We start from the raw sequence: 26,205 nt of genomic DNA, 5'->3' as shown, positions 1-26,205 counted from the left end.
CACATTTGCCTGTCGCACCTTCTTATGGATAACTCTAAACACCCCTTCCTTTCCCTCCAAACCCTATTCTTGTGTGTGCTTGTTGGTTTGAAACCCTGGGACATTTTAGCTACCTACAGTAATAGCGCTCGACTTGTCCCCCCTGTTCCTCCAGGAAAGGAAGTTCTTCAAAGGCTTCTTTGGAAAAGTAAGTCTAATGCCTCATTTGTGCTTGCACTATAAGGAGTTACATCCCTGGTATAGCACTGCCATAAGATCAGTGTATTAAGAATCCCTTATTCCATTTCAGAATATTTGCTTCTAAAACAGCCTTGGAAGTATGTTGATCAAGTGGAGAATATGGTTAAAAAAAGCAACCTGAAACAGAAAGCATAAAACCATATGGATCATATCAGAAAACAGTGTTTTGAAATGATTTGATCTCCCTGAAAAAATGTGAATTTCTCTTTCCATCCCTTAAACTTGTGCTGGCCTCGGTCACCTAGGCAAACATCTACAGAGCATCGGGATCTGTGTCTTGTAACCACTTCATGGCTGGCTGCCTTTCACCGCAAGCTTAGACAAACGCTGGCGCAGGGAGAAAGCGTGGAGCCTACGCGTATGGGCCCTTGCACCTTTCTGTCTTGCACATAATCCTAGTTCGAAGATGTGTGAAGATGGAGACCAGGCATTTGCATTCTGTTCCCCCCCCCCCACCAATTACTTTTTGGTTGTATAACTGAAAAACTTGCTGCTTGTATCATCTCATGCTGTTTACGCAAGGTATCTTAGATGGGAGCCCTTCCGTAACGAAGGGAAGCGGCTCTGTCCGCGTCGCGAACGCGCTGTACGGAGACTGGGTCTTTTGTTACTGCTGGCTCCGCGTCTGCGAGGCAGCGTGTGTGTTAACTTCTGAACGCGCTCTCGTTTTACCCATCATCTGTTCCTTGCCTCAGCTGTGTTTGAAAATATCTTTAATATTTTTTCTTAGTTTTCAAGTGGAATAAATCTAAGGAACTGCTTCTGAAATACCTTGTTACAAAGGTAACCTTGGCTTAAATAGAAACTAGCAGGTTTGTAACCCTTTTGAGGGGGTAAAATGGCTGACAGTTTTTTTTTTTTTTTTTTTTTTTTTTTTTTTTTTTTTTACATTTTCTGCTTTCATATGGAAAGCTTTTGGAGCAGATTATTCTCTGGTCACAGATTTGTTTTGGCTTTGGGGAGTAAGGGAGGTTTTTCAGCTGCTCTTTTTTCGCCTGTGGAGAACTGAGGTTGCAGTGTGTGTCGCAGAGAACAGCTCTTCCCCCAGTTCCCGTTTCTTCCTGCAAGCTGGGAGAATGCACCTCTGAGTGGTGTGAACGCTGAAGTGAGAAGCTCTGAATCTTTTTAAGGTCAAAATACAGTGTATGGGAGATGTCAGATTAATGAGATCATTCCTAGACACAAACAAAATTTAAGGGTAGGACACTGCAAAGATTGGAGTGAAAACATGCTGTTTGCTTGATAAGTAACATGCTAAATGCTTCTGACAGTTTGTTTAAAACAAAAAAAAACCCTCAACCTGATCAGATATGTCAGTTGTCTTTTTGCTTATTGGCAGTAACTTATGTAAGGTTACATAGGAAGGTAAATATGTGACAGATTATGGGACAGAGCTTTGCATAGCACTTAAAACATTGACTTTATTTTTTTCTGGAATTACCTATTCAATATGCCAACTTGTCCATTTATATATATATATATATAATATATATATTTTTAAGTCCAATAGTTTGCCACTGCATGTAAATTTATTTTGCCTTTTATTATAACAATTTGCCCAAAAAAGGTTTTGCTTCTACCTGAGATGATAATCCCTTTATTACAACTTGCAGCAAGCCAGATATAGGAAAACACTATTAAAAAAAAAAAAAAAAAAAAAAGGCAAAGTTATTATGTCAGGTCTGTCTGAGGAATAGTAACAATTTTAACATTCTCCTTTTTGACTACCTCCTCTATAACTTCCCCACAGATGCCTTGCATAGGAATTAATAAAATATTCCAGTCCACAGCATAGCTTAAAATTTGCTTTTAAAGAGTTAGTCTGGGTGGGTTTGTTTCTTTCACTGTCTATCCTTCTCCCCAAAACAGGTGAATGAATGATTTGTGTCGGGAAATGTTCACATGTTTAGTCAGGTACCTGGCACTTTCTTTTCAACTTTAAATAAAAATACGTCCTTTGGTACCCGCAGATTACATTTTGGCAGTTTAGTTTTGTATAGCCTATGAAACGTACCTAAATCAACTGCCTTTTAAGGCACCTCCTCATAATTTAAAGCTAAAGCTTTTTTGTTGTAATTAACAGTAGTACAGATGTGGTGACCTTTTGCATGTTTATTCCCACCAAGTACATGTGTTTCTCTGCATGCAATGTTTTATAGAGACTGAAATAAGAAATATTCTTTTCTTATGCTTCAGGCTTACAGCTGTTTTTAAGTCCCAGGATAGAATAAAATAGGTAGATATTGAGAAACTTGCAATCACCAGAAAGAGCAGAAACAATTGAAAAGTGTTTCAAACATGCATTATGTTACTTCTGTTTTGGTATCCTTAAAGCTTTATTTTCCACCTTGCGATACCGCTGCTGGGAGCTCCACACCCATTCCTTCTACTAGGTGAATAGTCATGAGCAGCAGTGCTGTTTAGGACGTGCGTTTTGCCTTTCGTCTGCTGCGTTTCCCTGTCGGCACCCCGAGCTGGGGCTCAGTTTTTTCTCCTGCCTGGAGGCCTCCAGGTCCTGCTTCATTTTCAGGCCCTGCCTGCTGCTAGCGAGATGCTCATGATCGATGTCTAATCGAGTCTCCTGGTAGCAAAATTTGAGGTGATTTTTGATCCAATGGGTACTGCTTATTTGCTTTAAATACTTTTGTTTCTAGTCACCTGCACACTTCAGTGCTGATTACTGGAGTCTGGCACAACTTTGTCATTATGCAATAAATAGAATAAATCTTCTCTGTCCTGCACTGGAGTTCACTTCCCAGGCGGTATCTTGCATCCAGGCTGATCTTTGTCCCGTGTGTGGTCAGGAGTGAAAACACTCGTATCTGCTTCTAATCGTGATACACTTGGCAATACTATAGTAGAGGAGCACTTTGATTTCCAGAACTGATACAAACCAATTCTGTGAAGCGTGTTCCTGTATACATCGAGAGCTGGCATGGATAAACTAGGATTCAGTAGATAGAAAAATCATGTTTCCCCTAGCAGTGATAGCTGTGGATTTGGAAGTACAGACTGTGAGGACGTCATTATCAGCTCCAAGCTCCACCATAAATCTAGAAGATGGGATTGGGACAGAGAGGTGGTTTTTGTTTTTCTCTTGGTGTAGAAAACCTAAGAGTGGTGATCTTGCAGTAGGAACCTTATGTTTCTAGTGTGAGAGAAGGGCTTAGATGACCCTCTGGCCTTTTCACCTTACTCTGAAAAATTTGAAATATAGTTGCATGTCTTAGCTTTCCTAAATCCTCATGTAGTAAAATAGCAGATGAGGATTAGGTCTGTTGAAGTTCTGTGTTGACTTAGGAAGTATCCAGCTGAGTTTAACTCAGCCAGTTTAATATAAACTTCAGGAACTGTTTGCTACTTCAGTCTTCAGAAACAAGGTTTTACTGTTTGCTGGGAAGACATGTTTCTCTGTTTTCTCTGTTTCTAATGACAGTAATGTAAACCAAACAGTTCCCCCCAGGCCTCATCCTCTCTTGATTTTTTTCATATTTGCTTGAAATAAAGGTGTTAAGACTAATGAAGACTAATGAAGAAACTGGTATTCCTCTTTAAAACAATTCAAGGAGACAAATCTTTACAAACCATCTGTTGCTGGGAATAGTAGGGAGTTTGAAGCTCTGAAAGCTAGAGGAGCACTGAGAGCATAGACCTGTGTTCTGTGGACATTGGTGTGTACTGCCTTTTAAGACCAAAAATTAGAAGTCACTTTTAATTGATGCAGTAATTTTAGTACATATAATGGCAACTTTAAGCACATCTTCCTTTGTGAGTAATACTCATTTCATTAAGCCAGCCTTCCAGTGTCTGTCATTTTTACTTTAAACCTTCTCTGGGATATTCAGCAGTTGAACATTTGGAAACTTGCTCCTGCAAGCACTTCTCTGTAGCTTGCTGTCATGCTGTGCTTATTTTCTCTCTCTTAATCACTCTTCTGTACAACTCGTGCCGATCTCCATTCTCACCAGACTTTCTGTAAATGCTTTGGTTGTCATTGCTGCCTCAGAAATTGGGACAGATAGTTTTCCTTCCTCCTTCCCTCCTCCAAATCAAACGAAAGTCCTGCCAGGCTGGTTTTCTTCACACTTTCTGCTTACTCTGATAATGAAACCAATGTGATATAAGAGGAAACTTACCACTCTAAGATAGAAAAAAATATTTCATCCTTACAGTGTTGAAATTGGTGGTGTGAACTTGGAACAGGCAGTAGCTTATGTCAGAATGTGTCCTTGCTCCATTACTTGCTATATGAATATAAACTACAGACATCTGCAATGAGCTAATAAAAAAATTGGCGATTCTTGCACAAAACCACTAACTCTTACTCCCCTTTTTTATTTGCTGCTCTGTTCCCTCCCTGCAGTGGTCTGTGGCAGATGTCATTAGCAGCCACAGACGATGTTGACCTAATGTATCAAAAAAAGGTTGGGGGGAGAATGGTTTATCATCTGCCTCAAAGGTGAAAGAGCAGAGCATGGGAGTTGTTAATCACAGCAATGCATTAGAAAATAGTGAGGTTTTTCTTTCTAGTAGTAGTCTTCTGTAACAAGCAGTAAAATCATGCTGACATGTCGTGCCTCTTTTCTGCTCAATGAATTTGTTTCAAAAGAATGTTGTCCCACATGTTTATACTGTGTTTTGCAACTTTCCCTTAAACAGTAAACAGTCTAGAAAAGAATCTGCGGTTTAAATGGCTCTTGAAGCCTTTCACTGTTTCTCACTTTTACTCTTAGCCTCAGCTTGTGGCAGCTGAAAGTTCCCACAGTCTGAGCTTGGAAAATAGCCAGAATGTTTCTCTGCTGCTTCGGTCTGCTGCACACAACTGTTTTTTAAAGCTACACATCAAATGGTTAATAAACCATAATTTTCCATCTCTTTTGAAAGTGTCACGTTCAGCTCTTAGTAAATTTGAGAACCATGTTTGGATGATTGATCTTAGCATTACTTTCATAACACAATAACTGATGATTTTTGGGTGCTTTTAACACTGGTTTAAGGTGATGCCAAGATTCTGCCATGCAGCTATTGGGGCAGAGGGTAGGGCTGGTGGAAATACCAGGTAAGAATTTTCCATGCTTGAACTTGTGCTAAAGAAGCTACCTGTGGTGTAACTCCTTATGAATTAGTGTTATCTGACTCTTTATTCAGTGGAATTCTTCACCCACTTGGTCAGTCTTAAATTCTTTACTTTAAATGAATGTTTACCCTGTTTTTGGCTCCACCTGTTCTGTGCCCTCTCCCCATCCCCATTATGCTGTTGCTGTTTCTGAAATCCTGGCTTTGGCTTGGTTCTCTGAATGTTTTGCAACTTGGATTGAGTATCTGGCTTTGGGCACCCTACTGAACGTGGACTTCATCTGCACTTAATGTTATGGTTCTTGGAAAGGGGAAATGGGTGGCAGTCTGACATCATTGGCATAAAGCTGTTTTTTCTTTCTTTTTTTCTTTTTTGAAAGACTGGAAAGAAAGCAGTTAAAGCAGTCCTGTGGGTTTCGGCGGATGGACTCAGAGTTGTAGATGAGAAAACAAAGGTTAGATTTCCCTGGACAAAATTCTAAGTCTCTATATAATAACATATGTGCTATAACTTTAAATGGACACCAGTCTTTATCTTAATGCAAATTAATGTATTTGAAAGGAAGATATAAGTATATAAAATTTTATCATTTCTTGCTCAATAAACATATGTATGCCTGATAATTTTTTCCATAGTTAATTCCACAGTACTGTCAAGCCACATTAGAGAAAGATGTGGCAGAGAGTGCAAGCTTGGAATCATGGTTTTGTTGTATCTGCCAGAAGAATTATCTGTTCTTGATGTATTCTGCTGGCATTGAACTTGCAGAGTCCCTTGATTTTGTTCTGTACCACTGTAGAAGGCTGAAAAAGTAGTACCTGAGAAAAATTGTGTTACACAACGTAATTTTCATTGTACCCAAGTTCTAGAAGAATGGGTTGGAATTAACAAGAACTAGCTTCCAAAAATGCAATAAAGAGAATAAATGAAGTAGGGTTGTGCCTTCACTAAATATCTTAAACTTATCTTAAACTCTGGAGATAAGTAGTAACTGGGTATCAAGTTCTATAATTTCTAATAGAAATACCTGAACTATTGGTCTGAAGGGGAAAACTAATGTATTTATTGTATCTTTCTAGACTGTGTTTTACAATTTTTATTATGAAATATCTCAATATGTAGCACAAAGGGGTATGTGTGTAAGTAATAGCAAATCATTCTTAGTTTGAACTAGATGTAGGCAAATAGAAATAATAGCTTTAGGCTTGCCTGTGTAAGCTTACTGGTATTTTAAAAGGTGACATGGCTATCAGCATTTTTTTCCCTCACTAGTCTGAAATGAATTAATTTTATATTCATGTAATTTAACACTTACTTTGTCAATATAGAAGATGATTTTTGCAAGCCAAAGCTGATGAGCAGGTAGAGATAATTCATATCCCTCTGCAGTACAATTGCTGGTCAAATACCTGCTCTTTGGATAGAGATCTCCAGGGCTGTTTTTATGGTATGTTTTATTAGCACTAAAATTACTGTCTGTTAAGAATTCGATCTCTAATGCGAATATACCGATGCAGATGAATTCAATTTAGTGATTTTTCTCTTTTTTTTTTTAATAAATGTATTTTTAGAAATGCTACTGCAGATATCTAATCTTGAAAATGAATTTTTATAAGCTGTGCAGTCCCTGGAGGTAATTAAAAGAAAAGGGTTAAAAAAGAGTATATAGCATTGCCTCCTGGTGGTTGAATACATAAGCACAGGTACCAGCTGCTAATCACCAAGCAGTGGCAACGATTCTGACAAAATAGCGGCTAATTTTTTGATGAAGAGAGCGTAGTTCTCAAACTGCTCTAGCGCCTGGTGAGAAACACTTCTCCCTTATTCTCCCATGGCTTCTCCCAGTCTATATGAGCAAACCAGAGGTGTCTGATACTGCCAGTTCGGTTGGTGCTTTTGCATCCAGTCCCTGCTGAGCGCATTGGTTTATCAGCTGCTGCTTTCTGGGCAGTAGCTACTAGACCTGCTCACAATTTGCTGGCTTTTCCCATCAGTTTGAGCGCGTTGCACTTTAACAATGGTAAAGATTTTTTGATGGCTAAGCTCACCAGAGCTGCTATGAGAAGAGAAAAAGAAAAATTCCCTTTTCCGCTGGGCTAGCTCCACAGAGGAGCGATCCTAACAGTTGTTCGCATCCCTAAATTCGGAAGCGGTTGCCTTGTCACCCTTCCGCCAAAGCAGGCGGGCGGAAAATGTCATCTGTCCTTTTTTGTTTCACGCTGGGAATGGTTTCTGTTGTGAACTCATTTGACAGATAATTGTAGTCAAGCCAGGTTTTCTTCTCTTTGGTAAAACTCATCTTGCAGTTATTGCTGAAAATTACTTACTTAAGAGTTTCTCCACACTTCTTCACGTTTGTTTTATTGCGGGGGGGGGGAATCTCTTTCCTCTAGGATCTTATAGTTGATCAGACAATAGAGAAGGTTTCTTTCTGCGCACCAGACAGAAACTTCGACAGAGCTTTCTCATATATCTGTCGAGATGGCACTACAAGACGCTGGATATGCCACTGCTTTATGGCCGTAAAGGACACAGTAAGTATAGTACAGTGCGTGCCCAACTTTTCCTGCTTCCAACTGGAAGTTAGACTCAGAAAATTTAACTATGCAGAATACTGCAATAAGTTTTGACTTCAGCTAAAATATTACTTAGTCCTTGAAAAATATTTTACTTCTAATTCTCTATATCTGAATTATTTGCCATCCCTCTGCGATGTCACCTTGCAGAGAGAAACGGTGCGCAGCATGCTGTGTAAAAGGAATGCAGTCAGCCTCAGCTCTCTCTAGCAGAAGGGAACTGCTCTTCTAAAAATAGACAGAAGATATTCTCATCTGAAAATGTATACAGCCAAAAACTGAAACAGCAGTGACAGTTTTTCCAGGATAAAAATCATAGTGAGTAAATAGACTTATGAATGCAGCCTCTTGTATGCAAATGTTATCATGAAGGGAGAGTCATTTGAATACTAAGGGATGGAGCTAAAATGAATTAAATTGCGATCCTGTTTGCTTCTAAGCGATAAGAGAAATTTTTCCAGTAGAAGGTTTGAAAGTAGGTTACTTTCATCACTCATTTGCTGTGTAGCTTTAGGTAACTCATTCAGCTTCCTGATCTGCTCTTCTGTTGTATCTTACCTGTATTATACAAAGCGCTTGAAACCTCCTAATAGTAAGTAGTACAGACAATTATTCTGAATATGCAAATTTATAGAGTAAACTCTGCATAGCTGCATGTTCAGAGCAATTATATTTGACAATTTGTTGTTTCTCTTCAGAGAGAAATGGTGGGATTAGAACTTCCCAGTTACCAGCTATAGCAGATGAGTTGAGCCATTGGTACTAACACCACCTCTGACTCAGCTCTAGCCTCCGTATCTGCTGGGTTGCCAGACTTCCTCTGACTTGAATTTCATTTCCTTATTGCAGTTATAGGACAGCTGATCCTTTTGACCTCACTGATTAATAATAGAAGTGCCTTTTGGAAGGCTTAGAAACATTTTATATGCAGCAATGATGAGTTACTTCTGTTCTTCTTACGACGAACGCAGCTGAACTTAAACCTGAGTCATGGGGATCCCCTGTGTCCCTTTTGTGGACTGCTGGGTCTTCTGTCTTCTAAATGGGAAGTTGGGGGTGGTCTGATGCAGACAACGGACAGAGAAAAGAATGCAGAAGCAGCTTGATGGGGGCTTTATGACATGATATATTATTTATTAATATAATAAATATATTTCTATATATGAGAAAATTCTGTTGCACTTGGGGATTTTTGTTGCTAAGTAAATCAGAGTCATTCTGGGACCCATTATAAAGCCTAATTTAAGAACCTAGTAAGCATATGTTTCTCCAAAAGGTACTTTTAGTACTTGTTTGTGCTTTAGTCAGGGCCATTAGACATATGAGTAGTCATAGCTGTGCCTTAATTTTCACATACTTGCACACAACAGTAGCGTCTCCTCGAGCCCTCTGTAAACTTTCCCCATGTATGAGGATAGCTTTCATTTATCCTTCAGAACTTATACCTGTATAAAATAGCTTCACAAGAGTTCCTTTTCACGCAGATATATCCAGAGGCAAGGGACCTGTGCAGACACGTTACCACACTAGTATCTTAGTAGGAGAGAAACAGGTTATCTGACAATCTCTTTCATTTCTGGGTGGCCTTCTCAAACACTGCTTGTGCATTAGTAGCTGTGAGTCTTTATACACCAGCTTTAATTTAAGACCCATGTAATACGGCCAATTACAGTAGTTCTCTTTAATACCGTAGTTAGACTCCTCTTGTAAAGGCAAGTTATCACCTCACAGCGCTTGGAGCACACGTATGTTTCTGTTGCGGTTACTGCATGATGCAATGTTGTCTTGCGCAGGGGGAAAGGTTGAGTCATGCCGTGGGCTGTGCATTTGCAGCATGCCTGGAGCGAAAGCAGAAGCGAGAGAAGGAGTGTGGAGTGACTGCCACCTTTGATGCCAGCAGAACCACCTTCACCAGAGAGGGGTCATTCAGGGTCACTACAGCTACTGAGCAAGCAGAAAGAGAGGAAATTCTGAGGCAGATGCCGGATGCTAAAGGTACGGGGTGCAACTTGCCCAATCCTTAAGCAAGCAAAACTCAGTACTGAGATGAACTGGGGCCTACTCAAGAGCTGAAGGTTAACTTCCTTGCAAAATTCCCTCTCTTTACCCTCATTATGTGCAAATCATGTTCTGAAACACTCTTGTCATTTCACAAGATGGAAAAATGCTCCCAGATCACTCCTAGGGCATTCTCCCACATCTCCTCTAGAAAAAGTGTGAGTGGCTTCATATGTGAAAGCAACTGGACAGAGTTGCTCCTGCTTTGTTTTACCAGCCTGCTTTATGGCAGAGATCATCGTAAGTGCCATACTAAATGACCTGATTAGAAAAATTTTATGAAAATATGACAACATGAGTTTACTAGACTTGAAGTGATCCTTTGTTGAAGTCTACAGCTTATGGTAAATGAACGGAAAGTGATATACTTTTTTTCTTACCAGGAAAACAATATATTTTTATTTTGATTTTAAGGCAGATTACAAAGTTTATTTTTAGTATTATATTGCATGAGGGAAGAACAGGTCAGTTGGTGTGCTTTCCATAAAAAACAGTAAGTAATGCAGCCAATGCACTGTGAGTTACATTCAAAAATAATTTCTGGTGGATTGAGAGGAGTTAATTCTACTTCATAACCATTTAAAATGCAGAAGTGTTCTCAAATTCGTGTGGTAGTAGCAGGACTTCTTACCCTATAGTGTTACTATAGATGGTAGAGTTTTAAGACTACAAGAGAATACTTAAAATAAATACTGTCTGTAGCTCATCTTAGAAGTGAACTTTTGTTTCAGAGCGTTCCACAGCAAGTTTTATACTGCCACTCTGTTGCAAAACTTTAATCTTCGTTTTCATCATCTATCTGCTTGTTCCCATACATTAGTTTTAGAATGTGCTAAATGAAGCTTAAATGCAAGGCCTTTGTTGCTTGAGGGCATGAGTCAAAGTCTTGACTCAATGAAGGTGTGTGAAATCCTTTCCAAGAAAGACTGATTAGAAAAGTTTCACTTGAATGAGCTGCTGCAACTCATGGGTACTGAAGTTTGCAGACAACATAATTAGTTCCTCCTACCATTCCAACTCCTCAGCAATCTCCAGAGTGACTCTTCTCTTTACCAGCCTTCTAGTTACTCTGTTGATGTGTCAACAACAACAAAAAAAAACCCTCATTGTTTGAAAAACTATATCTTAAAATAAGTTCACCCTAGGATAGCAAAATTTTCCATTCTCTCCCTCTCTCTGTTGACCTACTTGAATACAAAAAGCTGTGTTTATTGCTTTCAAAGCTGATTCATCTATGCCATGAGTTAAAGACAGTGCTCTTAAAGATGGAGAAATCCCCACTGCTGTTCTAATCACAGGTATCATGATCTAAACTAGGCTTAAACCTACATTTCAGCAGCTAGGTCTGTTTGACCAAAGTACTGTGATACTACACAGAACTTTGCAAAATGAAGCATCTGACTTGAAACTGCCATTTTCAGTATAACTAACTAGTGTCTGAAACATTACAGCTAAATTCAGTTGAAGAGGTGCCACAGGATCTTAATATCTTTGCTTCATGTAAGCGTAACTGGTGTTAGCATAGCCTGCCATCTTGCAGCACAATTCCATGTGATCTGTAACCTATTCCCTGGAGGAAAGGGGGAGCTGCTGTTTGAGCACTGAATGCAGCCCAACCTATTAAGTGCTGTCTTTAGCCTGCTGAAGCTTGTGCAGGATGTTTGGCTACTGCTGCTGATCCTGCAAGGGTAGGAGGGCAGCTTTTACAAGAAGGTCTTAAAGCTGGCTTCTGTTCCCTGCAACTGCTGAGCAGTACCACCCTCATTGACTGAATACAGTTAATGGTAAGATAATCTGTTTTTCTTCCAGTTCTCCATGAGGCAAAATAAAGGAATCTCCCAGCACGCTTTTTAATTTGAATCATAAAAAGTGCAGGTATTTCTAGAGCAGTGACCTCAGCAGTAGCTAGAAGGAATACATATGAGGCCATCGTTTCTATGAACTGGCTAGGCTCGGTAAGCTTCTCTTTGGAAACTGGATTTGTGGTAAAGTGGCAAGATGAAGACAATGAAGGTATAAAGAGATTACTTTTCTGCAATAGTATTAGAAACTCCTTTGTGGAAAAGTACCAATGATACAAATTTCTGCGACTTCTCTTCCCAAAATGAAATAGGGGTGAGGGGAGGGCGTGCAGTTTAACAGTGCTTTGCTTTACTCTTCTAACCTCACTCTATTTCCTCCATCAGCAGAACCAGAAGTGAAGACAGTAGCGCCAAGTGCTGCACCAAACAATACTGCCCCCTCTCCTGGCTCGCCAACCTCTCCTGTTGCTGATGTCGCTGCCTCTCTGGATAAAGAAATGAACAATCCCCACGCTATTCCTCGGAGGCATGCCCCTATAGAACAGCTTGCCAGGCAAGGTTCTTTCAGGGGTTTCCCTGCCCTCAGCCAAAAGATGTCTCCTTTTAAGCGCCAATTGTCTTTGCGAATAAATGAGCTGCCTTCAACAGTGCAAAGGAAGACTGACTTCCCTATGAAAAACTCAGGTAAAACCAAATGGTTCGAGTGAAACATTACCTTACGTTGTCTCTTCCTCCCTTCCTCTTCTGTGGCTTTAAGCACCTCACTATTTGGCTGTAGTAAATCCTCCTTCTTCCCCCAGTGTGGATCATTTCTCACCAACAGCGAGTATCACCAGATCAGAAAAAAATCTAATTTGGAAACATGCAAGAATTTCAAATACAATATTCACATGCAGAAGACAAGTAGCTATAATCCATATTTGAAACATTGGAGCAGAGCTTGAAGTGCTCCAGGAATAGATGTTGGTGATTAAGTAGGTGCTGCTCTTTCCTCTGAGTCACTGAACCAGTTCTTCAGCAAATGCCAGAGCATCTTGACAGACAAACCCCTCCAAGGCCTTAACCACTTGTTGTGGGATCTTGTGATATTTTTCCTCATGCCTGTCCTTCCATTTTTCTGAAATCCTCCTTTTGAGAGCAGTGAAACCTCTTTTCACCTCCTTATATGTAACACCTTTACTGTTTAGCTGATATAACCAACTATTATCAGTCATGTATGGTGCTGTTTTGACATAATAGCTGTGGGATTTTATAGAATCATCCCAACAGAAACATCTGGGGTGATTAGTACCTTGCATAATATCCTAGAATCCCTTCAGCTAGGTTAGCCTGTAGGACAGCTATGCTCTCATGTGGCAACAGAGATAGTTTTAGGGTTCTAAGCTTAAAAAAAAAAAATACTGCTGCAGAGGCAAAAACACCATCGGTATCTAATCTGACTTCACTTACGATTCTTATTTGGTGGCCTGGGCATTAAGACCAGCATTGAGTTAATCAATTCAACACTAGTACTGCATTGCTCACAAAAGTGATGCTGATTGAGCATACTATGATTTCGATTTATTGTGCGGATGTTCCCATGTATGCAGCTGTCACTGCTGCTTATGTCACACTATATGCATTTTATTGGAATATCCCTCAAAGAATTAATTTTGGAGCACGTTTCACCCTAAATTTTAGGTACAGTGCATGTCATGCCACCTATCCTATGTTATTTGTACTTGCTTTGTATTTCTGCTTATTATGCCTGCTCATGTCACTTCTGTGTAATGAAGGACTGATAATCAGCACTTTTCAAAAGGAGTGCAATTAGAAATAATGAGAACATCTGGTAAGTCAGCAGTTTACTCCAACTGTCACTGTATCTACACTATGCTGATGTATTTAGTTTAAAACTGAGAGTGAGTGTCCATTTATTTGAACATTAAGCTTTTGTTTTTCATAATTTTCACGGGGATTTCAGCTACTGCTGTACTGGGGCAATCAGCATTCCAACTGTAGACTTGACTTGCCACTGTGCATTCCTGGCAACATGTTTAAACTTCATTTAGTTACTGTGGGAGTATGTTATTGGAACAGTTAAATCTATCATCATAAGCATTTTCATTTCACAGAATGCCAAATCTTAGTGCTAAATCCTTGATATATTTAGCACGCTTCAATACCAAAAGATTTAGGTCTCTATTAAAGCTATAGAAAAGCCTTTCATTTTCTGTAATGAACATCCTCTTCTATTAACAGGGAGAAGCAGTAATAACTGAAAAACCGACTTCAAATCTGGAACTCTGATCTCCCTACCCTTTTGACTTTAAAAAAAAAAAACAAAAAAAAACCCAACTCTGATATGGCTATTTCTACAATCAGATCTTCACCACAGATTTAAAAGAAGCTGTCATGCAACTCAGTAGAAAGAAAAGCTAGGATATAAAGGAACTAATTAAATTTCAATTTAACATTAGTTTCATACATTTCAATTTAACATTCAATTTCACATTTAATGTAGCTTATTTCTCTTTCCCTTAAACTTCTAATTTAATGATTTTTTTGTTTATTTTTTCAGTTCCTGAGGTAGAAGGGGAAGCTGATAGTATTAGTGCTCTCTGCTCTCAGATCACCAATACTTTCAGCACACCAGCGGAAGATCCTTTCTCTTCAGCCCCCATGACAAAACCAGTCACAGTAGTTGCACCACAGTCTCCTGCCTTTCAAGGTTTGTGATTTCTTTGCTTGCATGATGGTCATGCTGAATGAGGCTTGAATGCACATAATGTCGCTTTCCAGCAGCACATTGTCTTAATGTCTTGTGTAGTCCCGTATCTATATTTTTGGAGGAATGCATCCTGCTTTATTCATTTTGTCTGTTGAGGTTTTTTTCTGTGGTTTTGTTTTTAACCTTAATCAAAAAAAAAGTTTGTGCACCTACCACATGCTAGTTACCTGTAAAAAGTACTGGCTCTGAGATAATGGCAGTTTAATATTCTGCCTACTTAAGTGTAATACCTTAAGAACTGTATCACGGGAACAAAATTCCACAAGGGAAGTGGATTGTGTGCTATCAATCACATCATTGCTGTTTTTCACTTGTGGAAACACTTTGATAAGTTGTGGAGAGATGCCAACTACAGAATTCTTAATAGCTTCAGAACTTTGGTCCACTGATTTTTTTTTTTAATATGTATATATAAGTAGTGTGAGAAAAGAACATCTCCTTGTTAAATGTAGTTACTGTTACTTAGCATCTAAAATCTGTTCTTCCTGTAAATCTAAAATTAATCATGTTATTGTAACTTCCAGTGAGTCATATCTCTATAAAACCAGCAAATTTAACTTCAGTCTGAAGCAGGTATTATCAGAATACAAGATCTCATCAAGTACATAAAAACCCACCATCCCACAGTTCAGTTAGCAAGAGCTGACTTGGTGATGTGGTATTTACTAGCATTATCAGTGCTCAGTTCTGTTTTGGCTAATTTACACAAACCGCTGTCATGTCTAAAATTGTTGCGTGTTGATAGGCATGACCTGGCCCACTAATATTCCCGTCATGCGCATGCCTTGCATGAATTAATTGCACTGATGTTGTCTGCTCCCATTTTAGTTAATGGCACTGCCTCTGCCTTCTGTGTGCTTGCTGCTAAACCATCCCAAGCTGCTGTTGTGTCCACAGCTATGCCAGTTCGTGAAACCAATCCTTGGGCTCATGCTCCTGCTGCTAATACTGGAGCTGCAGCCATGGTCTCCGGTAAGATTGGAAGTAGATCCTGTGCATTTCTGAGAACTTGGATCAGAAGCATAATTAAGCCCTTGAGACAACTGTTCAATGCCGCTTTATTAAAAAGTGGAAGGAACAGTGACAAAAGGCGGAAATAGTAGCCTTTTGCACAAGTGGATGGAGGGAAACTATGAACTCGTCGGTTCGGGGTCTATAAGCTTGCCTTGGCAGCTTTTTAGAAAATCTGATGCTTGAAAAGGAAATAATGAAACAGATTCTCTCCCCTTCATCCCCAAACACACACTATCTGTGTACCCGAAATAATTTTTGTACGTTCTTTCCACCAAACTAAGTAAGGAGAGAGTGAGTAAGTCAGTCAGGTGCTTAAAGGTTTTATAAGTTCATGTCTTCTGTTTAATAAGTTTAGTGTGTCCCTCCAGTCCTTGTCTATATTTATATACAACGTGAGGTAGGGATTTAAATGGCTGTCACCCACGTGGACACTTATGCCAGAAGGCTACAGTCAAACTAAGACCATTTCCTGGTTAAAGCTCAACTAGAGAAAAAGCAACCTGGCTAGTGAAATAAGTTGTATTTGGCCTTGTGAGAGTACCAGACCCATTATCAGTAGATCTTCCCCCATAAAAGTGAGACCCCCCCCAAGCTCCAAGAGCTCCTGCTGTTAAAAAAAAAAAAAAAACCACTAATCTTTAGGTGCAGTTTCTCCAGTCTCTACAATCAGCTTAAATTAAGAGTACTGAGCCATATTGATACTCTACTTCTGCAAAACACCTAGTAACATAAGAACTGAAGAACTGCCATCCAGCGTTCCCTGGTTGCTTTTCTCATCACATTGGAAAGTTGGTGAGGTCCTACTGGAGGGAAAAGAGAGTTTAATACAGTAGGGAGAAGGAAAACAATAGAATTCAGCTGATGGGATATGGTTGTGAACTGTGGGAGGAATGGAAATGATGGTGATTATTTTTTAATTGTTGAAGATGATAAATAAGTAAGTTAAAAGCAGAGCTGTTTTTATAGGAAGAAAGTCTGAAATATTAAGTGTTGAACATTGCAAAAGAATTAGAGAGGTTAACAGCCCGAGTTACATGTGGAGAGAGTAAGGAAAGAGTGGAGATGAAGGACGAATATGAACAAGGGAGTCATAGTAAGTACAGTTTATATATGTTGTAAGTTGATAGATGTACTTAAACATTCATTTAAGTGGTAGGAAGTATTCATGCTTCACTTTGACATATATGATTAAAAAAAAGGAACGGTGTTTTAACTCCTAATACAATTACATTACTGTCTTATAAGTGTAAAGCATTAATTTAGGATGCAGGGCAAGTGAGCCTTAAAAACAGCTCTGCATAGGTTTGTATTCTTTCAATCCACCAGTCCTGAGCTGTATATTCAGAAACTGATGAATCTCTTAGATTGGAGAAATTAGTGGTTATGGACTAGGTCGTTGCTGCTAAGTAATAGCGAAGGCAGGTGGCATTTCTGCATGCCCTGAAGTTTCAGAAGTCTGCTATTTAAATAAATAAAAATAATAATCTGCGTTGTAGTGAAGCAGCTCTTCTCCATCCCTTCTTGACCAGTGTCCTCCTATCACAGAACAGTATACCAGGATACAAGAATATGCTTCCACTAGTGATTGCATCCTCTCAGCTGTGGAGGGAGGGAGGCCTCTCTGTTCTTGCATGCATCTTCCAATCTTTCCAGCTAGCACTGATCAACAAGTGAGGAACGGAAGGGTTAATGATCTCCCCAAACTTTCCTTTCCAGGAACTGAATGGAGCACCTCCTCAGGTGCCGCCTCACCAAGTCTCTTCCAGGGAAATCACAGACGTACTCCCTCAGAGGCAGACCGCTGGTTGGAAGAGGTCTCAAAGACTGTGAGAGCCCAACAGCAGCCAACGCCAGCCCCGCAGCCGCTTCTACAACCTCCTCCAGCAACTTCCCAGTCTGCACCAGCTTTCCCAGTGAATACCTTCATTGCACCTCAACCTGTGCCAGTTGGTGTGGTACCGCCCATGCAGCCAGCATTTATTCCAGCTCAGCCCTACGCTGTAGCGAATGGGATGACCTATGCAGCTCCAAGTGTACCTGTGGTTGGCATCACGCCTTCCCAGATGGTGGCCAATGTCTTTGGTACTGCAAGTCACACTCCAGCAGCCCATCAGTCGCCCAGTCTTGTTAAACAGCAGACATTCCCGCAGTATGAAACCAACAGTGCTACAACCAGCCCTTTCTTCAAGCCACCTGCGCAGCATAACGGTTCTGCAGCTTTCAATGGAGTGGATGGTGGCAAATGGGCTGCAGAGGACAAGCATTCGCAGCCTCCTGCAGCTGCTCCACAGGTAGACCCATTTGAAGCACAGTGGGCAGCACTGGAGAGCAAGGCGAAGCAACGCACTAATCCCTCTCCAACTAACCCCTTCTCAAGTGATTTACAGAAAACATTTGAGATTGAACTTTAAACAGTCCTGCAAGGGAGGGTAAGTTGTATATTAGTATAGAGGGATAAAGGGAGCAGAGGGGACTGTTTCTGATCAGTTTGCTTTGATAATCCAAAAAAATAAGTCCCTTCAAATGAAAATGGGTTAGGAAGAAGGAACAATCATGGAGACGATATAAACACACAAAGAATTTAATGCACCGTTCTCAAGAGGAGACCTGAAGCCACCCCAGCCTGCAGTCTTCTCCCTCCTGGAAGTCAAACAGAGCCAAGAAGGGCACCAGTCCTGAAGCCTGTTCTGCAGAAACATCAATGATCTCACAGAGAGGAAGACAAGTGCTGTACCTGTATCCTTCTGATGCCCCGTGAGCGCTGGACTTTGCCCCCCACCTCGGCTCCTTGCCCCCGGGAAAGAGGTGTGTGTGGGGGAGGGGGGGGTGGAGTAGGGGTGGGAGATTGTCACCTGCTTAGCAAAAGCTAGGTTTGTGGAAAAAGTTGAGCTTCCATTTTGAGTAATAAAGTGAATATTATATATAAAGAATAAAGTAAAGCCAAAATCTTTATTTTTATGCGTTTAGAATATTTTAAATAGTTGGATATTAAAAGCTGTATGAGTTGTAAGTAATCTTGCCAAAGGTTAAAAAAAGGGGGGGGTTGGATGTAAGAAATTGTACATAAGATTGCTTTATCATTGATTCTTATTGTAAGTAATATTTTGGGGGCGGGGGGAGGGAAGAAAGGGGCCCTAGCTTGTTCTTGTATCTGTTCATTGTAAGTAGCATATTGCAACAACAATCACAACCAGTAAGTCATTATATCGTAGTTTTAAATAAAGAAAATTAAAGGACAGTATTGTCATGGTTTGAAACCCATGGGGAAAAAATCTACTGTTTTTTATTGGAATCAAGCTACATATTATATATAGTATGTTTATTTTCTTTCATGTATCACTGCAGTTTCCTTGTCTTAATCTATTGGTTCTAACAAACACTACTGTGACAACTTAATGTAATCATATCTACAACCTGGGGCTACCTAGGAACCCATTTTATGTTTGTCTGTCAATAGCTCTTAGAGGATTTTAATTTTTTCCCCCACTGATTTGTGAAACCTTGTGGTTAAGGTTGCAGCTGGTCCAGGTTCTGCCTCTGGTGACTTGTGAAATCCATCTCATTTTTAACTTTACTTTTAAACTTTGGCCTTACAAGCAAATGTAAGTTATATATATATTTGTACTGATGATTTATAATCTGCTTTAACAGAAATAAATGTTGGTGGTAGAAGCACTGTCTGTGAAAGCTTTATTTTTCCCCATTTGGTTTTCAGGATTGGTCCTTTTGAGTTTTTAGGTGAATAAAGACAAACTGCATGCCAGCCTAGAAGCTTAGCAATGATATTTTAATGGCTCTCTTTCTTTTTGTAAGCCATATTACATTACCTAGGTCTTAAAGTTCTAACTTGCAGTTATCCGTGCTATTTAAAGCTCCAAAAAGGTGGGGCTGACGGAAACCACTAGGTTCTGGTTTGCATTGCTGAAGTTTCTAGTGCTGAATATTTACTTGGAGAAAAACCACAAAGCCACTAACGTTCAAACAGGGGAAGAAGAAAGCTCCTTTTGCTTTTCTTTCTCCTGGTATTAAAAGGAGTGAAGAAGATCCTAATAGCCACGTGAGCAGGCGGTGTGTTTTCCCTCCTTTCAGTTCGCTCAGTAACCTGCTGCACCTACCCTATTGCTGTGGCTGCATCACGCTGCATTCCTATGTGCACCAAACTGTTTAGGTATAGAGAAAAGCCAGACCTCTCCTGAGAGGGGAGTGAATAGTTACATGGGGTTAACGGGAGCGAGGGGACCATTTCTGAGCCTTCCCTTTAGAAACGCTTCCTTCCTTACGAGCTTGCCAGCAGTGCCTGTCTCCAGGCAAGTGCAATGACAGCCAGTGACGTGGTCGGGAGAGCTGGGGCTTGCTGCTGTATCGGCTCTTGCGTTAAGCATCCCCGTCTTCAGCGGCACGACTAGTAATGCCCGGTACTCCTGGTGGTATTTGAGGTAGTACTGATGCTTTTTCAGCTTTTGAAAAGCAAACATCTAGTTGTAGTCATACATGCGTGGAGAGCTGACATATATAAGACTACAGAAAGCTATATATTGTTTGTTTTCTTCTCCCCCCCTGCCCCAAAGTCTTTCACAGCAGTGCCCAAAGACCATCCAAAAAATAGTCCAGTATATCTACACCTTTTCCCTGCCTGACGACAACAGCAAGGGAAATATGTTCTTCCTACAAACCATTGTTTAGGGAAGGAAAGTAACAGTCTGATACACAAATCAAAAAAAATAAACAGCCAGTTAGGCAGTTAGTGACATTACAGAGAGGCAAAAATCTCAGCTTGCCAAACAGGGAGGGAAAAAAAATAAAAAAAAAATAAAGGAAAAGACCTTTTATTTAACTATTACAGCAGTGGCATGTACAGTGAACTGCATGCCTTCAAACACAATCCTTATTACCATAGATACTCAACAGAAAGTTAGAGAATAAATGCTCACTTACTTAACCAAAACCCCTTCATCATGAAATTAGAGTCCAGTCCACCAGACTGCAGGTGGCCATTAGAGTGCTCAGAAGTCTGGAGAAAGAGCTCCCTGCCTCTATGTCTGTAACTAACTCTGCAGCTTAACTGAAAGCTGAATGTGCGCATACTATTTAAATCTTACTTTAAAAAAGCCTCTGACAAAGTAGGAAGGGAAGCTCAGAAATGACTGCTCATGTTCAGGTAAAGTAAATGGGTGTTGGGGGGGAAGGCGGAGGGGTAAATACAGCTGTAATCTACCTCTAGCCCCACTCTTGGGAAGGGTCGCATGAGCTCAGTGGTCTCAGCCCTGTTTCACTAAGACTGTAAATACAAAGGTTTTTATTACAGCAGTTGTCTCAGAAGGTCATGTCATACTAGAGAGTGAGTCAAATATTCTATAAAGAAAACAAAAAAATTGCTGTTTTGAAATGTTAAATGCAAATTTATGAACATCATATGCAAGTAGAATTGATTTCAGGACTATCTCATTAAATAATGGCAACGTCACAAACTCACAATGTAACCCATCCTGTGAGTTGCAGCTTATTTTCCTAATAACCAAATTAATTGATCTTCACTGGAAAGGAAGACTTTCTGCCTTCCAGCAAGCAGACTTTATCACTGACCTCTCAAAAAAAATTCTTGCTTTGAAAAAATCTGTCCCCTCTCACTCCTTTACAGGATTGCTTCTAGACTTTTTTTTTTTTAGTGTGGTCACATCTTAAAGTATGGTGTCCAATCCTGAAGAGATACCTGTGCTGAAAAGAGCGCAATCATCAGGTTAGTAATTCTTATTTTTAGATGCAGCTGAACTGATTTACTGGATTTAGATTCCAGACCGGCTTTAGGTTGTCAAGCCTGGGGATTTACACCTCTGTATCACTGCTGCCCTGAGTGCTGATTCTGGGCTGAAGGAGAAGAGAGCGGTGTGATCATAGTCCAGAATTAGACTCCTTCCTTACGAGCTTTAAATTAAAGGAAATGGGGGGGAGGGAAGAGAGCCAACCCTCCTCCAAGCCCTCCAAACCCACTCGTATGTATCAGTGTACTAGTTTTAGATACACCTAGACATAGACTAAATAGATGATGGTGCTAATTGGTATGATTAACCCATCCAAGCCTCAGGAGTTTGGAGTGAGGAAGGAGGAAACGCTAAGACTAATAATGTGAGGGCAAAACAATGCTACCGAGGCTGCAAAAAAATGCATTTGCTCCTAAGTTACAATTCCATTGTGAAATGCTGAAGACACCATGGGCCTTCCTTGGCTCAACAAATTATATCACGTCACCTTAATACTGAGAATGTATCTTTCAGACCCACGTCTACATGCTAGCTGTCACCCAGTGTTGGTCTGGAAATGCCGGCTGCCTTTCAGCTACGGCTGCTCTACATCCGGAAGCCCTCGTCTGCTAGCTCGTAACAGCAGGCATCAGCCCAGGCCACGCGCAGAGCCTGGCGCTCCTGGAGCTACCTGAGACTGGAGCAGATCACCGGGAGGTTTACTCTGGGCAGCCAATGGCCCCTGAATCATGTTGTCCTTTCCAAGCACCAGCCCAGCATGAGGCTACCACAGCGCCCATCTCTATCGTGTTTGACAGAACGGTTCTGGCTTCTAAAAGAAAAAAAGCCTTCCTAGAGATAGTGATATGTAAACTACAGCAGAACAGATAGTAGTGTTACATTCATCAAAATTATCCCTACCATTTAGAAAGGGCTAAAGTATTCTTTCTCTTTTGTCTTAGGTTTTTTGTGAAACGCGGCTTCTGCATTTCACTCCAAAGCGGGTTACATTCACGTAGAGCCAAACTGACCCAACCAGGAATTTCTCTAAGAGGTACTAGAACAAAACAGCTACAATATGTGACATTATAGATGCATTCTTAGTAACCCTACAGAACTCAAAAACTAATTTTACATGTCCAGAGTCTTCTGCATTTAGGTAGAAACTGCTCCCCAGGATTACAAATGTTCCTCACTGATTTGTGCTTTAGTTAAGACATTTCAGGCCCATCTTTGAACACTTCAAAGATTGCTTATGTGAACAACTGGTCTCTCCCTCTTTCATGCTAGTTATCTGCCTCCTGTAAAGTCACAGAGTCTGTACGTTCCCAGTGTCATCTCGCTCTGTGAGTAACAGCAGCTATTGTTAAGTGAAGAGATGGATTAGCTATTGCAAGCCGTATGGGGGGGGGGGGGAAGAAGTTTGCGATACACTTGAGGGTGGTGGTTCTCCCACCCTTGAGCAGTTGCACCCACTACAGTGTTAAATTCACCCTCTTAAGCTTTCAAGCAGAACAGAGCTCCCCAAAACGGTTTTAGGCAGTAAAAGGACAGAGCTCCTGTCTTGTTATCAGTCACCTGTACTTTCACATAGCCTCGGAGGTGTCTGTCAACCATGGCGATGAGGAGGGCTGGCCTGTGGTTGGTAACGGGAACAGCTGGAGCAGCAGAAGCTGGAGTAGTATTCGTTACTGCAGAGCTGGGCCTGCAGGATCAGATCACAGTTGGCGAGGTGTGGCTGGTCCACGCACTCTCTGCTCAGGTCCGCAACATGATTCACAGCTGCTGCAGCCAAGGGAAGAAGGACAAACAGGTTTGCATGAAGCCAGATGAAAATCCATTGCCAGGGCTTGCCCCTCAGGTTTCTGTTTCCCTTCCAGAAGAACACAGCAGGTTCCTACGTTCTCCATCCTGCCAGTTCAGAGAGGATTATTTTAAACATAGTCCAATGTCAAGGATGAGAGGGACCCACTGACACTCCTGGTTAGACACAGGAGGAGGATGGATTTTCTAGGCCTTAACGTCTCTTGAAGAGAGACCACTCCACATCCAGTGAAAAGCAGGCTAGATGGCATCAAGGCCAGATACCAATCCTCCAGCCAAACATTTTGTCAACCAACTGTGGTATTTTGGCCTCAGGAAGTTAATTAAGCTCCCAGCGCCCTGGTGAGGGGTTATCTGCACCATCCTGCTTTTTTGTCCAGGGAAAGCAGGTCATGTAACCCAGAGGTGCCTGCTGCTCCCCTCAGTCAGAGGTGGGTGGCGGACGGGCCCATGCAATGGACAGACTCCCAATAATGGCCAAGAGGCTGGCACTGTGCTGGGGACGGCAGGGAGGACAAGCTGTACTCACCACTAGGCCTGCTGCTCCTTCTCACTTTCACCTCCGTGCTGGCACTGACAGAGTTGCTGCTGCTGTAAGCGCTGCATGTGTAGGATCCCTCGTCAGCCTCTTGAACGTTGCTTATGATCAGGCTTCCATCGCGGGACAGGTGTATGTGGTGGCCATCTGCCCGCATTGGGACGCCATTCCTGCAGTGAAAAGCATTTTGTACCACAGATCCCACCACGGGAGCTAAGGAGCTCTGTGCTGTTTGGGAACCTGTGCTTTGTGAAAGGGGTGAATTTCTACAAACTCAGTGCAAAGGAAGAGGAAGTTTTCTTTTGCCATGACCTGGCTCTACAATTAGGCAGCAACATGAGCCTAAGCAAGTCTGCACCCACCAGCCTACTGTCTCTGTGGGAAGTAGCTAGCTGCGTGCTCTGAAAGCCTTTTCTCTCCCTCTTCTATTACACGCTTTTGAGGTGTAAGGAACTAAGAGAAGATGCAATGTGCCTTTCCTTCTCTCCAGGTTGGGATCTGGCAGTGAGTGTTTGGCTGGCACTGATAGCTGTGCATACTACTTACTACCCCATCTGCTCCTCAAGCAATGTGCCCTCTTTCCTGCTCTTCAGAAGTTTGTTTCAAAAAGTGTTAGAGAATTGTTTCAAAAAGTGTTAGAGAAATCCTGAAGATTTCGTCTGTTCTGTTCTTCCTGAAATACTCTGTGTACAGTGGGAAAACCACTGAAGTCTGAACTGCCAGTTACCAAGGAAATAAAATCTGTTTCACTGAAAAGGGTTTCTTCAGACTTCAAAACTTGCATCATCTTGTTAACTCAAATACCAAACTTACTTATGAAAAAAAAGCTCTCTTTGTAAGAAGGTCCACTTCAGTCCCACTCCTTGAGTAAAGGGACTTGAACAACTACCAGTCCCTCTTTCTTGATCCTTCGCAGGAAGATTCCAAAACACAACTGATTATTTTCAAGTGGGAAAAATCAACAAACTCCTCCCTAACACTCACACAAATTCACAGTTTCACTGCAAGGCAAGAGAAGAGGACACAGCTTTTCTCTTTAATGAGACCCTTTAAATGCTCCCTTTCACCCATTTGGCAGCAGCAGGAGAGAACTGTCCCAGCAGTAAGCTGGAGGAAGATCGCCTGTTACAGTAGAGACTAAAATGTTTGCTAGGCTTAGTCAGTGAGAGAATCTTACTTACTTACAGAGACTTACTAAAGGTCTTTCTCTGCTCATGCCCTTTAATTTTTGCTATTGTAATGTCACTGGTTCTCCAGCACGGAGCTAAACTCCATGAATTCTTAGTTCTGTCTCATTTATGCTTACCTTGACCACCGTATATTCACATTGCTGCCAGTCACTGTGCAGTGAAGTTGGGCAGTCTCTCCCTCAGCTACTGTGATGCTTGGTAGAAGACCGGTGATCTTCAGCTCTCCTGGATCAGAAAGGAAATCATCACTAGCTAGAAGACAATTCCATGTTGCCTCCAGTAGCAGGAGTATGTTCAGAAATGTTCAGCTTACACTACCATGAGCTACATAATTTCTAGGTCCTGAAACAACATGTTTGGAGCTATCACAGATATTTCTAGGAGAAACATGGTGTTTCTTAAGGGCTTTGTATCAAGCCAGAGTAAGCAGCAGAGGCCTCAAAGAGCTTTTTCCTCCAGCCAGACTCTTGCAAATCAGAGGCACAGCAGAACCACCCCCTTTGTCTCCTCCTGCTCCCGAACCCATTCACACAGCTATCCTGGAATAAAGGCCCTGTGAAGCAACTCTCACCGTGCTATCAGACCCCTTTCTCAGCTGCCATAATCTACTAGGCCCATGCAGATTTTGTACCGTCTGATAAAACAGCTCACCACTCCCTTGCCCTCAAGCTGCCTGTTAAATGCTAGGTGTGAAGCCAAGAGGCATGGCCAAAGGTGATACCTGCCTGCTGCCCGCACCCCCTCCCCACCACGTGCATGCACACGCGTACGTGTGTGCGTGCACAAGCAAGTAGCACTTCCACCTGTCTGGTACCTAGAGGTCGGAACAAGACCTGGCGCTGGTCCTGGTCACGTCCATTTGAGGCGACACAGGTGAAGAAGCCCATGTCTTCAGGGCTGACCCGGCTGATCACCAGGGCCCCGTCTGACTGCTGCCTGTGCCTGGAGGACAAAGCCAGAAACCTCATCAGCTGGAGCATGGCCCAGGATGGGACTTCAGCCACCAGAGCCCTGTGGTAATGCCCTTCAAAAAAAGGTTTAGCAACAGTTCAAACGACGTGCAACCCCTGTCCTCAAATCCCAGCACTAGAGCTGTGGCCTCTGGAAAAGCTCTCTGCTGGAGCAGGCTCTCTGGGAGCGGGGGGTGAGGGGAGCTGCAGAAGAGCAGTATCACTACCCAGGAAAATTCACTGCCGGTGCCCCAGTATTTTTGCTGGTAAATCTGTCCCCTCTTTCACAGACCGGCTGTTTTTCGGCAAATTGACTTGCTACGCGTCTTCCTTCTACTAATCTTCTTGCTGAACAAATTTAGCTTTGGCTCACTTGTCCACCCTGTATCACAGCTGTTCACCTGAGGGTTTGATGTCGAGGCTTTGAT

At 41.6% G+C, this 26,205-nt stretch overlaps 2 protein-coding genes across 8 annotated transcripts in view; one reads left to right on the top strand and one right to left on the bottom strand.

Annotated features, from left to right (window-relative positions):
• The window catches only part of NUMB (NUMB endocytic adaptor protein), a 95,252-nt gene extending 76,043 nt beyond the window's left edge, over positions 1-19,209 (top strand). For 2 of the 7 annotated variants that reach the window (XM_062576721.1, XM_062576720.1), the window contains exons 4-10: positions 110-187; positions 5,697-5,771; positions 7,711-7,851; positions 9,687-9,888; positions 12,138-12,437; positions 14,314-14,463; positions 17,254-19,209. In XM_062576721.1, coding sequence (XP_062432705.1) covers positions 110-187; positions 5,697-5,771; positions 7,711-7,851; positions 9,687-9,888; positions 12,138-12,437; positions 14,314-14,463; positions 17,254-17,948 — 1,641 coding nt within the window. In that variant the 3' untranslated portion in view covers positions 17,949-19,209. Of the gene's footprint in view, positions 1-109; positions 188-5,696; positions 5,772-7,710; positions 7,852-9,686; positions 9,889-12,137; positions 12,438-14,313; positions 14,464-15,351; positions 15,496-17,253 lie in introns of all 7 variants that reach the window. The other 5 variants (XM_062576726.1, XM_062576724.1, XM_062576723.1 and 2 more) reach the window with 5 other exon arrangements.
• The window catches only part of PAPLN (papilin, proteoglycan like sulfated glycoprotein), a 53,528-nt gene continuing 44,613 nt past the window's right edge, over positions 17,291-26,205 (bottom strand). The window contains exons 24-27 of the mRNA XM_062576727.1: positions 25,642-25,769; positions 24,944-25,052; positions 23,629-23,807; positions 17,291-23,060 (exon numbers count right to left, since the gene is read on the bottom strand). Of these exons, the coding sequence (XP_062432711.1) occupies positions 22,885-23,060; positions 23,629-23,807; positions 24,944-25,052; positions 25,642-25,769 (592 nt within the window). The 3' untranslated portion in view covers positions 17,291-22,884. The remainder of the gene's footprint in view (positions 23,061-23,628; positions 23,808-24,943; positions 25,053-25,641; positions 25,770-26,205) is intronic.

The sequence above is a fragment of the Rhea pennata genome, chromosome 5 (assembly GCF_028389875.1).
Source record: "Rhea pennata isolate bPtePen1 chromosome 5, bPtePen1.pri, whole genome shotgun sequence".
Taxonomy (NCBI): domain Eukaryota; kingdom Metazoa; phylum Chordata; class Aves; order Rheiformes; family Rheidae; genus Rhea; species Rhea pennata.
Note: the sequence above shows the minus strand (reverse complement) of the source record. Positions and strands in the feature narration are given on the sequence as shown.